The 15743-nt window shown below is 35.7% G+C and overlaps 1 protein-coding gene across 5 annotated transcripts in view; it reads left to right on the top strand.

Annotated features, from left to right (window-relative positions):
• ADGRB3 (adhesion G protein-coupled receptor B3) overlaps window positions 1-15743 on the top strand; it is a 727154-nt gene that overhangs the window by 420585 nt on the left and 290826 nt on the right. For all 5 annotated transcript variants that reach the window (XM_047734013.1, XM_047734014.1, XM_047734011.1 and 2 more), the window contains one exon: window positions 2283-2385. In XM_047734013.1, coding sequence (XP_047589969.1) covers window positions 2283-2385 — 103 coding nt within the window. The remainder of the gene's footprint in view (window positions 1-2282; window positions 2386-15743) is intronic.

Below are 15743 nucleotides of genomic sequence, written 5' to 3'. Positions count from 1 at the left end.
CATCTGTGTGCTCAGGGCTGTTCCCTGGGGGAAACCTCCATAATTTTTTTGGTGGCAACAGACAAACATTCTCAACCCCAAGTTATATACACCTTGTCATTCTCTGAGAATCCTGCTAATCTGCTAATATATCTGCTAATATAATTAATTGCCCAGCATCACCTCACAGCTTTGTTAATTCCATCTATTCTCTCCTGATCCCCTGAACACTTTTATTCAGAGAAATAGGGAACAATAAATTTGCAAAGGGAACTTGGCATTTAGAGCTTATCTCATATCATTCTCAATGCAACTGACCTTCAGTTAGTATTAAATGAAATAAAGTACAGTTAACCAGCCCTCTCTGTTTGCAGCTACCTTCCCCTAAGAAATATAAAGTCCAATTTATACTTAGTTGTTCTTTACTTTTTACTGTTAGGCCAGATACCATGAAGCCTCCTGAGTGTTTAAGAACCTGTTACTTGACAGTACTGAATACGTGAGAGATGGGCTAAAAAATGTTATCCAACACAAAATATGTTTATAGTTCCTGTATTACTAAATATAGTAAATTCTTCACGGTGGCAGAGTCAGCATTTTTTTTTTTTCTGGTGAAATATCAGGCAAAGACCATCCCATTAGAGAAAAGATTTTCACAAAGAATGTGAGGTTCAACATTGTTCTACAATATTTGAATTATACACTTTTGATGGGATGGCCATTTTTGGAAACAGTGTGACATTTATTCAGAAAATTAAACATGCTTTTACCACATGATCAAGCAGTTCTACTCCTAGGTATTTACCCAAATACCTAACATACCATACCAAAACATATGAAAACACATGTCTATGTAGAAAGTGTGTATACCAATTATTCATAATAGCCAAATATGAATAGTGCTAGTCATAAAAGTTAAAAATCAGAAGTAACCCACAGGTTACTTACTTAATTGATGAGAAGGTCACAAACTGTGTTATAGCCATATCATGGAATAGTACTCACCTATAAAGAGAAACAAAATGGATGCATCTTAGAAACATTATGCTAAGTGAATTAAGTCAAACACAAAGGTCTTTGTACTGTTTGATTCTATTTAAATGAAATTCTAGAAAAGGCGTTATTATAGTGGCAACATATTTGTTGTTGCCTGGAACCTTGGGAACAGGAGGGGATCAGATGCAAAGAGCTCAAGAAAAGTGTTTCAGGGTAAGGGATCAGTTGTCTGTCTTGATTTGGGGTGCTTGTATGGTAGTATACAATTACTAAAAGCATTAAACTGCCCCCTTAAAATTGGTCAATTTTATTACCTATAAATAACACTTTAAGCAACAAAAAAAGAGGGAAAAATTAAATTACTTCATCTCTGATACCTGTTACAAATTCCCCAGGACATTACCTGTTCTGTGGAAGGACATGCTCTGTTTGTTTCAAGTCAAAAAGAAGGGATGGAAGAAATATATATAGATAAAAGCATAATTCAACTTTAAATCTCTAAATAAGAGGTGATGTGTGGCATTTTATACATGTTAAGTAAAAACCAATATGTACAAGAAAGAGTTGGCTCCGTTTTATTTTTATGTTTATGGATAATTTTTGTATCTTGTAAATATATTTAAAACTTCTTTGTGAGTGAACTGTAATTGGTAAGATATTTCAAAAGGCAAATGTATTCCTTACGTGGAGCATATTGAGATAAAGAAGTGGCCTGTAAGTCTCTGTTGCTGAAATGAATGATGGTCAATGATTAGCAACAGCATTTATTTATATTTCAGCTCTGCTTGTTTTCATGCTAAACCACATCCCAATCATTCATCTTAATGAATTTTGAGATAGTCTAAAAAATGCCAAGATAACACTTTACAAGAAGAATATTTGGTCTCCTAGAGAATAAAACCGTTAAGTCCACCTTGAGATAAATGGCTTATATTCATTTAAAGATTGCCTGAAGGTTTGAATTCACAATCCATCTCTCTTGGAGGTGAATCAGATTTAAGGAATCGAAAGCTTGTCAGTGCTGCTGCTTTTTCATCCTCCCTGCCTCTAAAATGGTACAGTCAGCAATAGCTTTCCCCTCCCCGCAAAGTTCTCTTGTTCCAGATAGGGTTTGTTTATAAGAAGAAATGAACCATAGCTTTCCATGAGAAGTTCTTTCGTATGATGCTTTAAATCCGTTTGCCCAGTTCCTCTGTTTTCCTTAAGATAAATTAGGATATCTTTATTTATTTATTTAACATGCATCCCAACATGTACCGAGCAGTCATCAATGCTTTCTCCTTTTAATCGAAATTACTCTGTTTCAGAAATTACACTGTCGTTAATTCCAAAATCATCGTGGTCACCATAAGGCCTGAACCCAAAACAACGGATTCATTCCTGGAGATAGAACTGGCTCATTTGGCTAATGTAAGTATCATCCGTGTGGCATTGAGTTGCGTATAGTATTTACCTTTAAAAAAAAGGTTAACAGTCACTCACTTTTTTAGATCAGAGCACATTTTTCTAGACTTTATTTAGGGTTGTAAATGAAGTAATTTGTCATGAAGATATATATTATATGGAAACAAAAGGCCAGGAAATACCAAGTGATGTGCATGCATTTTTGATAACTCTATTTCTGGTGACTATGTAGTTTGAAATACTATTTTTATCAAGTTTTATAAAAATGTAGAATTTTGTTTAAAAAAATGTCAGATTACCCTATGCTTTTGTCTGTAATAAAATTCCCTTCAGTTTATCTCGGATAATAATTATTAAATTGTTTATCTATGTTCACATCTTTATTGGGCACTGAGTCAAGCAGTGGAGGAGACCAAGATGAATAAAAACGTGTCTCACCACGTGGTGGGGGAGACTGCCATGTAAATATGTAGGTGTAAGATGCATGTAGCAATAGAAGTCATAAACATAATACAAAGGTTAGTAATTAACTTCTGAGTATCCCAGAGTAGGAGAATGGATGGGATGGTATTTGATAGTGCTGGGTCAAGGATCAGGGAAGACTTCTTAAAACTACCTGGGTACACCAGTAATCCAAACCTGAACCTCTCATTCCAGAATGACAAGAACCCTTTCTTGAATCCATCCAACCACAACTGGAATTCTTTAAATCTTGCTCATTCCTTCTGTAGAAATTTAAAATTTCTTATACTTTACTCAGTCACTTAAAATGCTTCAATCACTGATGAGTAGGGACAAGGAAGGTGATTCCTATTAAGGCCCTGCTGATTATACTTTGATACTCCCTGTATTAAAGTGAGCCACTCTCATGTGTTGCATTACACAGTTTTTTTTTTAATTCCTTGCAAAATTTCTGTGAAGCTGACCTTTACATACAAATAACAGAAGCACAGAATGTCATCTTCCCAAATTGATAAATTTAATGAATGGCAAAACAGAATTTATACTCAAATCCTTTGGTTTACAAAACCCAGGTATTCTCTCCTATCTTATAATTTCTGGTTTCCAAAAAGAAAACCAATTTTGGTTTTATAAAAAAGTGACAATTATCTTCCCTGCAAACCACTTTTTTTCTAAGACGCTTCAGGCTTCCTAGATTGTTTAATGAAAATCTCAAACCTCTTAGTAATGACTTTTAAATATTAAAACTAATGCTTAAACTATTGGATCTTTTTCTGCTTTTGCCAAATGTGACCATATCGGTTCTATTTAATTTCAAGAATGTGTTTTATTTCTATAAAATCTACCTCCTTTATACTAAGAATAATCTCATCTCTACCTAATCTCATCACTGCACTGAACACTGGGAATTCCTTTAACATTGCTTTTGAGTAAGAACTTATTTTTTTGTACGTTCAAAATTTGTTTAAAAATATTTATTTACTTATGTGTTTGTTTTTTATAGTTTATTATGATAATGTCCACCAGTTATAAGCATCAGTGAAAAATAGGAAGAGATTACTAGTTCCCAAAATTCTTTGCTAAAAAGAAAAAGCAATACGATGTCAGAGTGAATATCCTATTTCTTATGGAAAAAACACTTATGTAAGTGGACATCAACAAAACCTTCCTAAATAAAGTCACTATTGAGAATTTAGAGAACATATTAATTAAATGGCATTTTTTTTCAGAAGTTGAAGAAAGAGTAACCAGTAACCTCAACAATAGTGTTGATGAAACCGTCTCACTAATGTTAATTCAGTAAAACTATTTGAAATTAACAGATTTAAGCTTTGAGTCAAACTTCTCTTCTGGGGGGATGTTCTGCCAGCCAATTTACAAAGGAGATAAACCATGTACAGAAAATTACTTTTTATCTATGAAAACCAGAGTTTATCATCAATACATTTTATTAAGCACCAGCTAGACAGTTAGAGGGACAAGGAAAGTCAGAACATAAGAATGAGATAATTAGGGACGCCTGGGTGGCTCAGTGGGTTAAGCCGCTGCTTTCGGCTCAGGTCATGATCTCAGGGTCCTGGGATCGAGTCCCACATCGGGCTCTCTGCTCAGCAGGGAACCTGCTTCCTCCTCTCTCTCTGCCTGCCTCTCTGCCTGCTTGTGATCTCTGTCTGTCAAATAAATAAATAAAATTAAAAAAAAAAAAAGAATGAGATAATTATCACAGGTCACTTAGAACAAATTCTGTCTTTCAATATTTTGAGTGTATGAGTTGACCAGATTTTCAAAACAATATAATCTCCCCTCTAAAAGACATCCATTCAAAAGAAAATAGACAAATCTGTTGAAAGGGGTTCTGAGGGAGAAGGAGAGGAAGAAGAAAAGCTTACGCTGGAGAAGAAAATATTGCCAAGTCTTCTCACATGCTTCTACTGTCCCCTTGCTTGCAGTGCCCAGCTGCCCTCAGAGGCTAGCCCAATTAACCGCTACAAAATAGAGCTTCTCTGGGTGGCTGGATCCCTCATTTCTCCCCTTCATTTTATAAATACCTTTCACACTTCTTCCATACAATACATATAGTCCTTGGTCTCCTGTTTTGAATTTCTAATGCTTATCACCCAAATTAGAGTTTGTAAAATACTTTACTACTCACTGAGGGAAGGGATTCTTAACTGATTTGTTGAGTATCCTAGTATTTATTACCAATCTTATAAAAATATGCTATATATATATTAATTTTAGCTTCTTTCCATTGAAGAGATCATCAAAGAGCCTATAGTGAAATATAATGACCTTCCTTAAATGTGAAAGAAGATACATCTTAAACATGAAAATAGAAATTGATTAGAACAAGCTGAAATTTTATTATAACTATGTATATAATCATTGTTTCTGCCTTTAAAATTGCACTATTTTAGATATATTTCTAATATCAAGTCTACTTTCACCTATTTTCTTATATCAAAAATACGTGCCACACTTTCCTGAGCTCAGAAAACAGTAATGACTTGCAAATTTTATCTGTTTCATATACCATGTAGAAAAAAATGAAGAATGAGAATTAATAGTTATAGTGAGTCTAGGGAAAAGCCTGTTAACATTTCCTGAACGAAATGTGTTCTTTTAAAAAGCTTTTTAACAAATAGCATTTAAAGTATGTTAAATATAATAGGGCCCTTGGGAACTGGTAGAAATAGTTGGTAGAATATGGAATCTTGAAATTCCAAATTGTATTTAGCAAAGACAATTGCAGTTTTACCCAGCTCATAAATCATTAATGACTAAGATGCTATTCTTAGTTCGGGTTTGGGGGGCTTATGGCTTTATTGTGATGACCTCTAGATTTGGGGTCTGTAGTGCTTAGGCATAGCAATTACTTACTTTTAAAAAAATATCAAATTTGTTTTTCCAGGAAAAGAATTTTATTTTTCATGTTACTTAAGATTTCTTCAGTTGTGAGATTGATGGTTATCAATATTGTCAGATTATCTAATGCATAAGGAAAGTTACTAATTTTATTGAAAATAATTATTGAGTCCTAAATAAATATAGTAGAATGACCATATATACATGCACGTGCACACACACACACACACACACACACACACACACCCAGCATTAAGTTGTCTTGGATCTGACAGATCTGAACCTGCTATGGCTTTCCAAGGTGGATAACATCTCCATCTTTATTTTTTATTTTTTATTTTTTTAATATTTTATTTATTTATTTGACAGAGAGATCATAAGCAGGCAGAGAGGCAAGCAGAGAGAGAGGAGGAAGCAGGCTCCCTGCTGAGCAGAGAGCCCGATGCGGGGCTCGATCCCAGGACCCTGAGATCATGACCTGAGCCGAAGGCAGCGGCTTAACCCACTGAGCCACCCAGGCGCCCCACATCTCCATCTTTAAAGATGAGTTAGAAGAATAAGAAATTAAATGCATTTTAGTTAGTTCATGCTCTATCAACTTTGTTAGCCTGAAGATAAATTCTTTTGCCAAATGTAAGAATATTTTTATGTAGTTCCATTTCTAGTAGAAAGACGGATTGGACTATGCTGGCTGGCAGTCTGCAGTCTTGCCTTTTTATTTCTTCCTCTGAGTAGTGACTTGTGCTGTAGGTAACATGATACTGCTGTTTTTCAACATTGAAAAAAAGTCCACAAAATTTATTCGTAGTTCTCAAATTGGTCATATTCACACAAAAAAAAGAAAAAAAATCTCATGGGAATTTGGGCTGGTAGGTTTTGTTTTCTTTGCCATATTTGCTTGCATATGAACAGGATCAAGCTAACAAATGAAGGAGTTTGTGTTATGTGTGTACACTAAAATTAATCATGAGCCACAGCCTTTGTAAATCATAGCTGAAAACACAGTGGAAGACTGTAATGAATATGCTTGTTAACCCTTAGATAAGCATGAGAGACAATGAAGAGATTTCAACACTCATCAGTGAGTATTTTACTGAATATCAATGGCTGATAACAACCTAGAGAATTAAAAATCACTTGGCAAAGCTTAAGAAAGTTGAGTCTGTGCATCTATAATTTCTACAAAGGGGTGTTTGTATCCCTTTACTTTTTGAATTACTTTTCTACCTAGCTTGTGTCCATTTGAAAGAGATTTCTGATTTCTTTTTCCCCCTACTTAAAGCTCTTGGTAACTTTTTTTTTTTAAAGATTTTATTTATTTATTTGACAGACAGAGATCACAAGTAGCCAGAGAGGCAGGCAGAGAGAGAGGGGAGGAAGCAGGCTCCCCGCTGAGCAGAGAGGCCTATGTGGGGCTGGATCCCAGGACCCCGGGATCATGACCTGAGCCGAAGGCAGAGGCTTTAACTCACTGAGCCACCCAGGCACCCCAAGCTCTTGGCAACTTTTAAGGAAAAGTTTTGAAATGCTGACTAACAAGCAGATTGATGCCTCTGCCATTGGCAGAACTTGAGTTAGAAGTTGTTTCCTATCTACAGTTTTGGGTTTTTTTTTTGTTTTGTTTTGTTTTTGGTTATATTCTAAGTTCCTCAGTTTGAGTAAGCAACCTTCCCACTTACATTCCAAATTCAGTTTATTTTGATTCATAATATATAGTTAATATTTTTCAAAAAGATTTAGAATAAGTACACTATTTTGGAGCAGCAATTAGCAAACTTTTTCTTAGGAGTCACATAGCAAATATTTTTAGATAGGTGAGCCATAATGGCTTCTGTCCCTTCTATTCAGTTCTGCGGTTGGAGCATGAAAACAGCCAGACAGTATATAAACAAATGGGTGTGGCTCTGCAATGAAATTTTATTTACAAAGATAGGTAGCCAGATTTGGATTCTACAGTATAAAGTTAGTCAGCCCCTATATGGTACACAGACTCATGCTCCCCACTTCCTGCAAAATGCCCATGTCCTAATCTCCAGAACCCGTTGTGTTACATGTCAAAAGGGACTTTGCAAATGTGATTAAGGGTAAGGACATTGAGATGGGGAAATTATCTTGGATTATCTGGGTAGATCCAATTTAATCACCTGAGCCATAAAAAGTGAGTGACTTTTCCCTATGGCTGTGGTCAGAAATACAACATAATACTCAACTACCATTGCTAATTTTGATGATGAAGAAGAAAAGGGCCTCAAGCAAGGGGTGTAGGCAGCCTTTAAAGGCTGAACATAACCCATGGCTGCCAACCAGGAAGGAATTGTGGACCTCAGTCCTACAACTGCAAGGAACTGAATTTTGCTGAAACCTGAATGAGCCCGAATATGGGTTTATCCTTAGATCCTCCAGAAAGTATTGTGATCCTGCCGATTCTTTCTTTGATTTCAGTCTTGTGAATCTCTTGAGCAAGAGATCCAGCTGATCTCACTAGACTTCTGACCTACAGAAACTGTGAGATAATAAATTCATGGTATTCAATGCTGCTGTTTATGGTAAACTGTACAGCAGCCATAGAAAACTAATAATGCTGCATTAGAACATTGCAAAATTAATTTTAGATTATGAAGATAATATATATGTAAGCATTAATAGTGCCATTTTGAATCAGACATAATGCAATACTGATGATATATTATTCAATAAGAATTAATTAGCAACCTGAGATTAAATTCTGTCCTGCTGATTATCATACCAGTGCTTTAGGAACCTGATTAAAGGACAATGAGATGGCAGCTGTGAAGTGGCTGTGAGATGTTAAGGAAAATCAGAGGATGTCACAAGACAGCACCACCTAGGCACATGGGAAGGGCCTTGTGGAACGAGGTGCTGGACATCAGGGGCAACTCTGGCATGTGTAGATATGTTGTGCTTTTGAAGCAATTTAGTAAAACTTCTCTGCTGGTAGCTGATAGACTGAACAATGCAAAACACCGCTGTTGCCCTTGCCTCTGCTACAATCCTATAAAATATTATTAAGATACATTGTAACATCCTCTTGGATGTAAAAGGAAAAGACTTAAGCTGTCTGTTTCATCTATATGAAATCTAGTTATTTAACTTTTTTTTTTTTAAGTTACTGGCCATTCCAACTCATACTTGGAGAGTTTCTGCCCCTAGGAAACCCATGTGTTTGTTGGGAGGTACACCAGACTCCTGGGCAGACGTTGTTGAAAATGATGTAATCATGTAGTAAGACACTCTAAGATACCTACATAGAGGCAATGATTTTCTTTGAAGAACACACATACAAATAATCCCTGATAGTGGTTCGACTTTTTACTGTTTTCCATATGTCCAACAGGCAGTATTCATTGGGAAATAATGTATATTCAGGTTAGTGATCTATCTCAGAAATTAGAGAAGCAAGCTGTTATCACATTCACAAACATAGTGTCATCTGGTTAATGTGGGCCAGTGAGTAACCATAGCAGAAGCTGAACTGAATATATGCTCTTTCTTTATGTCCCAATTGAGTAGCTGTGAACTCCTCAAGAAGAGCTATGCAACATGGATGAGACTCATCCTGATAAAACAATATTCTGCATTTCTCACTTCAGTGGTCTTTATACCAGTCTGCCTTAGTGAAAGGCAGCTCCATCTTTTCCATATTGACTGGTTCTCAATGCGAAGCTCTCTACAGAACACTCATAAATCTATCCAAAATCCTTTTATATCCATTCTCCTTTTAAGTAAAAGCACAGTATTGTAGTTTCAGTGATGTTCTTTAGACTTCAGGTGTATGTCAGCTACCCTTTCAGAAGGGAAAGAAAGAAAGAGAGAGAGGGAGAGACGGAAAAAGAAAGGAAGGAAGGAAGGAAGGAGAAGGGAGGAAGGAAGGAGGAAAGAAAGAAGGAAAGAAAAAGAGAGAGTGTTAAAACCAGATTTAGTTGTTTTTAAATATCATTTAAAAAAATGAAAATACAGAACTGTACTTACCATAACCTTGAAAAAGGATATGGAGAACATTCAACAGATCATTTTCTGTTGTTGAGTTTCACACCACCTTTTTCAACTGTGTCGTACTCCTGGGTGGTATATTACACCTTCAGGAACTATGAAGCAATTTATTTGTTTAAAGAAATACTCTCACTAATCAGCTTTTAGGGACAGGACCTCTCATAGATTTGACTATGGAAAAATTTACATCCACAAGGTCTTACCTCCTCCACCATGCATTCTTTAGGCTTTTTTTTTTAATGTGTTTTTTCTCAAGTAGTATTAGAATTATATGCAAGATATAAAATAGTCTTTTGTGGGTCAGGTCAATCATTTTGGAAATGTTCTCAAGAGATTCCCAAAGTCTTTTTGTACAGTTATATAATAACTAGAATTAAGCTTTAGTAGAGAAAGAAAGACAACATAAGCTTGGCAAAACCCAGGTTTTTTGTTTTTTTTTTTTTAAGATTTTATTTAGTTATCTGACAGACAGAGATCACAAGCAGGCAGAGAGGCAGGCAGAGAGAGAGAGGAAGGGAAGCAGGCTCTCTGCTGAGCAGAGAGCCTGATGTGGGGCTCGATCCCAGGACCCTGAGACCATGACCTGAGCCGAAGGCAGAGGCTTAACCCACTGAGCCACTCAGGTGCCCCAAAAACCCAGGTATTTTTAATGCAATACCTTTATGTCTAAAATTTTGAAAATTAAAGAGAGACTATGAAATGTCCATTGAACAATCTTCCTCCCATCTACATTCAAGAAGTCAATGTACAGTGCACTAGAAGATGTGACAGGGAGAATCAACCTGGAACATCTGAGTCAGAAAATTGGAAATGTTGATATAGTTATGATGAAGTCACTGCCCTTCTTCATGCCCTTAGATGCGTTGTTTGCTTTGCCTCTATAGACAAGAGGATATATTGTTTTAAAAGGACTATGAAAGGTACAAGAAAGTTAGACATTTCCAGACTTGGAAGTTGTGATGGCATATGAGCACTAAGCATTTGAAAGCTTGAAGAAAAACAGGATAAAGAAACCATATAATTTCTCTCGCGTGTGCCTTGAGCAGTGTTCTTCAGATTCGATGTGGATAAAAACTATTTAGAGGCAGTAATAATTAAAATGCACATTCCTAGGGATAGCCCCAATCTCAAAATATGTGGTGCCAAGGACGCTACATTTTTGGTAAGCACCCCAGTTGATTCTAGAGTAGGTTCAGAGAAAACCATTGGAAAACACTAAGATAGCAGGAGTGTAGTAAGCCTAGCATGTGGATTGAATTTACTCAGAATGGAATAACACCAAAGAAAAATTAGAAAAACTTGGTCTTCATTCATTTTTATTGTGACTTTACTCGTATGTTTTCTGTGATCAGCTTCCTTCAGATCTCTGCTCAAATATCGTCTTATGGGTGAAGGCTTCCCAGTATATAATATTGCAACTAATTCACTTCCCATTCTTTCCTCTCATTGTGATTTACTTCTCGTCATAGCACAGATTACCATCCAGCATGTTATATATTTATGTCTTTATTTTATTTGTCTCTCTCCCTGCCCCCTTCACTATAATCAAATCTATGAAGCAAGGATTTTGTTTTGTTCACTGCTGTATCCTCAGTGCTTCAAAGGGTACCTGGAATATAATACGTGTTTACTAAGTGATTTTTTTTTGTATGAATGACTAAATGAAATTTATCATAGTGAGACTAATTTACCATAGGGAGATGTATTTAGGGTATTCTATAGGGAAAAAAAAAACTGACTTGGAAGAGAGTTTAGAAAGAAAAGGAATGCGCTTATGAAGTCATTTAGGAATCACTGAGAGCTAGAACTAGAGAGGATGTCCAAATTCCCTATTCTATTAAAAAGAAAAGAAAGAAAAGAAAGGAAAAAAGAAAAGTTATGCAGATCAAAGGAAAAGAGAACCATCCATAGAAATACATTGACAAAGCCAGTGATATATTATACAGTTAAATATGTATATTGGTTTGTTGATGTGGAAACAGGAGAGAAGTAAAAGTAAAAAACAGCAAAGACTATTAAATATTAAAGACATTTGAAAGTGGTATATTGAACAACTATGGTAATGAGGAAATTTGGGTCATGGTACATTTTTTAAATGCCTTAAAATCGGGTGAGTAGAAATATTTATTTAACTTGAGTTCAACTATTCTATTTTGAATGGGGTCAAGAAAGTTTTTTGTTGTTTTCTCTTTCTTTGTTTACTTGTTTTACCAAAAATGTGTTTTTCAAGAATAGAGTATCCTTTCCAAAAGTTTTCAATACATGCAGTTTTCATATTTTAAGTGTCGATGAGATTGACAGCTATGGAAATGAATTTTCTTAAGCACACTTGTCTCATTTGGTTGAGAATTGTTTGCTTCCTTAGTTTAATGCTTTTTGTTTGTTTGCTTGCTTGTTTATTCAACAGACAGAGATCACAAGTAGCAGAGAGGCAGGCGGGGGTGGGGGGGGAAGCAGGCTCCCTGCCAAGCAGAGAGCCCAATGCGGGGCTTGATCCCAGGACTCAGGGATCATGATCTGGGCTGAAGGCAGAGGCTTAACCCACTGAGCCACCCAGGCGCCCCAATGCATTTCTTTAATCAACTTCTATAGGCTAGTGCACAGCTCACCCATTATCCTCTTGCTCCTGTCATTACATTTTGTTACTCTCTGTTGGGCTCACCATTTCCTGTTATCGATTTCCTGTAAATTCCTCATAACAGTTCTTGTAGCAGAGTACCTTTGAGAAAAGTATTTAGAAATTATAACAAATACTTAACAAGTGGTTTCCCAGCAGAACCTTTTAGACAGTTTGGGTTTTTTTTTTCACGTTTAGGATTCACCTATCATTGATGTTTGCTTTATGTTTTCCATTGCACATTCTTTTTCTTTAAGCAACTGGTATATCCAGATACTAAGATTTCTTTAATTTGTTTGTTCTGCTTATTTTTCTAAACTTCAAGTATTTAAGTAACTGACCTCAGCTCACAGACCTACGTATTGGTAACTGCACAAGAATGAACCCTCACAGATGGTGTCTGTAATGTGTAAGTTCCAGAATGTAAAGTGAAACACAAAATTGAGTGGTGCATTTTGGAACCTATAATAATTCTCAAGTGGATACTTTTAAAATTTTCACAAGGACAAGAAGAGAGAGAAGTATGAGATAAAATCGAAGAGATGAGGGGTGAAGAAGGTAGAAGATAAAACTAAGGTTTACGATGGCATGGATTAAGAGTAGAATAAGCATTTCTCACCTTTATACTTTTATCTGAAAATGGAAATCCGTTTCATTAGGGGATTTAAAAAGGAAATATATCCAAACAATTAAGGTTGTTTTATATTTCTTTTTGAGTATTATTTTTTGTTGTAACTTGTTATGAATTCTAAATATGAAATAGTAATCCTATAATCAGTATCCTATATTGGTTTACATAGAAATTTAACTTTACTTAACTCATACATTACTCAAAGAAGTAAACTAGATTCAGAAGGATTATTATCTCAGGTTCTTCACCCATAATTAGTTTCTATATTCATGAAAAATATACTCCCATACCCCTCATTGTGATATTTCAAGGATAATTTATTTTCTATAAAGTGTTCTGAGATCTTTTGAACAAATTCCCTGATAAAATGTAGTATAGCTTTATGATGCAACATTGTAGCTATGCTAAGGATTTCTTAGAAAGTCACAGACTGAACAAAAATTTTAACTAAAACCAGAGAGGATCTCATGGGACAGGGGAAGAAATCTATTTAGAAAAAAAAAAAAAATGGAAAGAATAGAAAAGAAAAGAGTTTGAAGCACCTTTCCCTCCTGTGACCCTCCCTAGATCTATACCTCATGTAGAACCACATTAAGACTCACTTACTTGATGAAAGTTGATCTAACACAAGCCATGATGTCCCTCATTTCTCCCTTACACAGTATATTATGACAAGTGACACTTATAAAACCATGTCTCTTTGTTGTTATATGAATATTAACATATGTAAACATATAAACACATATGTGTGTTCCTCCTCAACCTTCTTGAGGCTATAACCTTCTCAGGGAAGGAGCATTTTTATGCCAAGAGCATAGTTTATAGGTATTAGCATTTGACAAGATGAAAGATAACCTTGGATATGCGGTCTTTGAGGGATTTTGGTAATGGTGTTAAAATATTGGGATCAGTCAAATGTCCTAATTAAAATGAAAAATAAAACTGAGATGGATTTCACAAATTTTAGAATCACTATTTTTAATGTTTATTTCTAGTGAAATTTTTGAACAGATCCAGTAAACAGCACTTAGAAAGGCAACATTTTACAAAGAGCCTGCCTAGACTTTTAAAGAGGTTGTTTTGCTGGATATACCTTGGTGATTATCTACTAAAATAAGACTGAGGTGTAGGGGTCGCAGCCAGGGAAGGAGCATGTCCACCTATGGAATGGAGCCAATAGCTGGTTTTATCTGCCTTGAACTAGTCATCGTTTTTATTAATGACTTGGTTCAATGAGGGGATAGACACCATGCTTGTTTCTTAATCCTGCAACAATTAAAAAGTTTTGAATCAATAGTGAATGTGTGGGATGTCAAAATCAGGATTCAAAAAGTCTCTTCTAGGAGACTTTAATGTATAAGTAGTCAAGGTGAGGAAGAGACTCCCAAAATATCTGATACAGTCGTAGCTTGCATTATTAGGAATATGGCATCTTACAGGGGAGGGACAATAACACCACTTTTTTCTGCACAGGTGGGACACATATGGTTGGTTTCCATAAACACACCTCAAAAGTATATGCTCTAAGAAATGAGTGATGTGGAGAATGAGAGAACTTGAAACCAACAGAGTACATTTAATAAAAAAGAGGACTCTTCATGGGTAGAATAGCATCATATAAAGGAAGAATTATTAGGCTAGTTTCAAAAGGGCAAAATAAGGCCCAATGAATGTGACAGACAGACAGACAGAAAACACTTAGACAGTTAGTACTCTTTAAAACAGAAAGCACTTCCCGAGATAATGAAAACCTCATGGCGTCATCCTGAGGGCCAGGGGGGCTACTCATACATATACAATTATTGAACTGAATAAAAATTTGTGTTTTTTTTTTACATATTTTCATTAGACATGATTCTATACAAAGATAATCTATTGATTAAGAAGATATTGCAAGCCATGATGTATAAACTTGTGTAACTGCTATGTTAGACACCTGGAACTAATGTAACATTGTGAACTATTTAAGAAACAACAACAACAACAATAACACTTTGCTGTGGACTAGATGTGGCCACATCTGCATTTTCTCTCAATTGATTTCAAAAGAATGAGATGGTCTTTAAGTCATAATAATAGCTCTACTGGGACTTGAGCGTTTTTACACTTTAGATTAGGTTTATAGGAAGGAAATGATTAAACTTTATATTTCTTTCCAAATTCAAAAGAACATCCCATTTTATGCTTCCTTCTCTATCTTTACTCTATAGGTATGACTATTACAATTAAGAAGACATACAAAGGGGTTATTAAATAGTGGACCTGGTTTAGTTCATACTAATTGTGAAATACACCCCAAGAGGGCAGCCATGAATGACTTGCTAGGGGGAGGCGGCACAGTGGGGCAGAGGAGCTTGCATATCATGTACAAATTTATACTTAAAATCCCTTTTAATGAAACATATTCTTCATACTTTAAGGGAAAGCTAACTCAGAGAATGCTGTGAGGTACATCGATTTTTATTTCACTCATCATCATTATTGAATAAAATGGTCTTTTTAAAAAATGCAGCCATTGGGGCGCCTGGGTGGCTCAGTGGGTTAAGCCGCTGCCTTTGGCTCAGGTCATGATCTCAGGGTCCTGGGATCGAGCCCCACATCGGGCTCTCTGCTCAGCAGGGAGCCTGCTTCCCTCTCTCTCTCTCTGCCTGCCTCTCCGTCTACTTGTGATCTCTCTCTGTCAAATAAATAATAAATAAAATCTTTAAAAAAAAATAAAAAATAAAAATAAAAAAAATAAAAATAAAAAAGTGCAGCCATTAATAACCCATTTTTAGA

The sequence above is a fragment of the Lutra lutra genome, chromosome 6 (genome assembly GCF_902655055.1).
Source record: "Lutra lutra chromosome 6, mLutLut1.2, whole genome shotgun sequence".
NCBI lineage: Eukaryota > Metazoa > Chordata > Mammalia > Carnivora > Mustelidae > Lutra > Lutra lutra.
The sequence above is the reverse complement of the archived record's forward strand: the minus strand, read 5'-3'. Positions and strand labels throughout refer to the sequence as shown.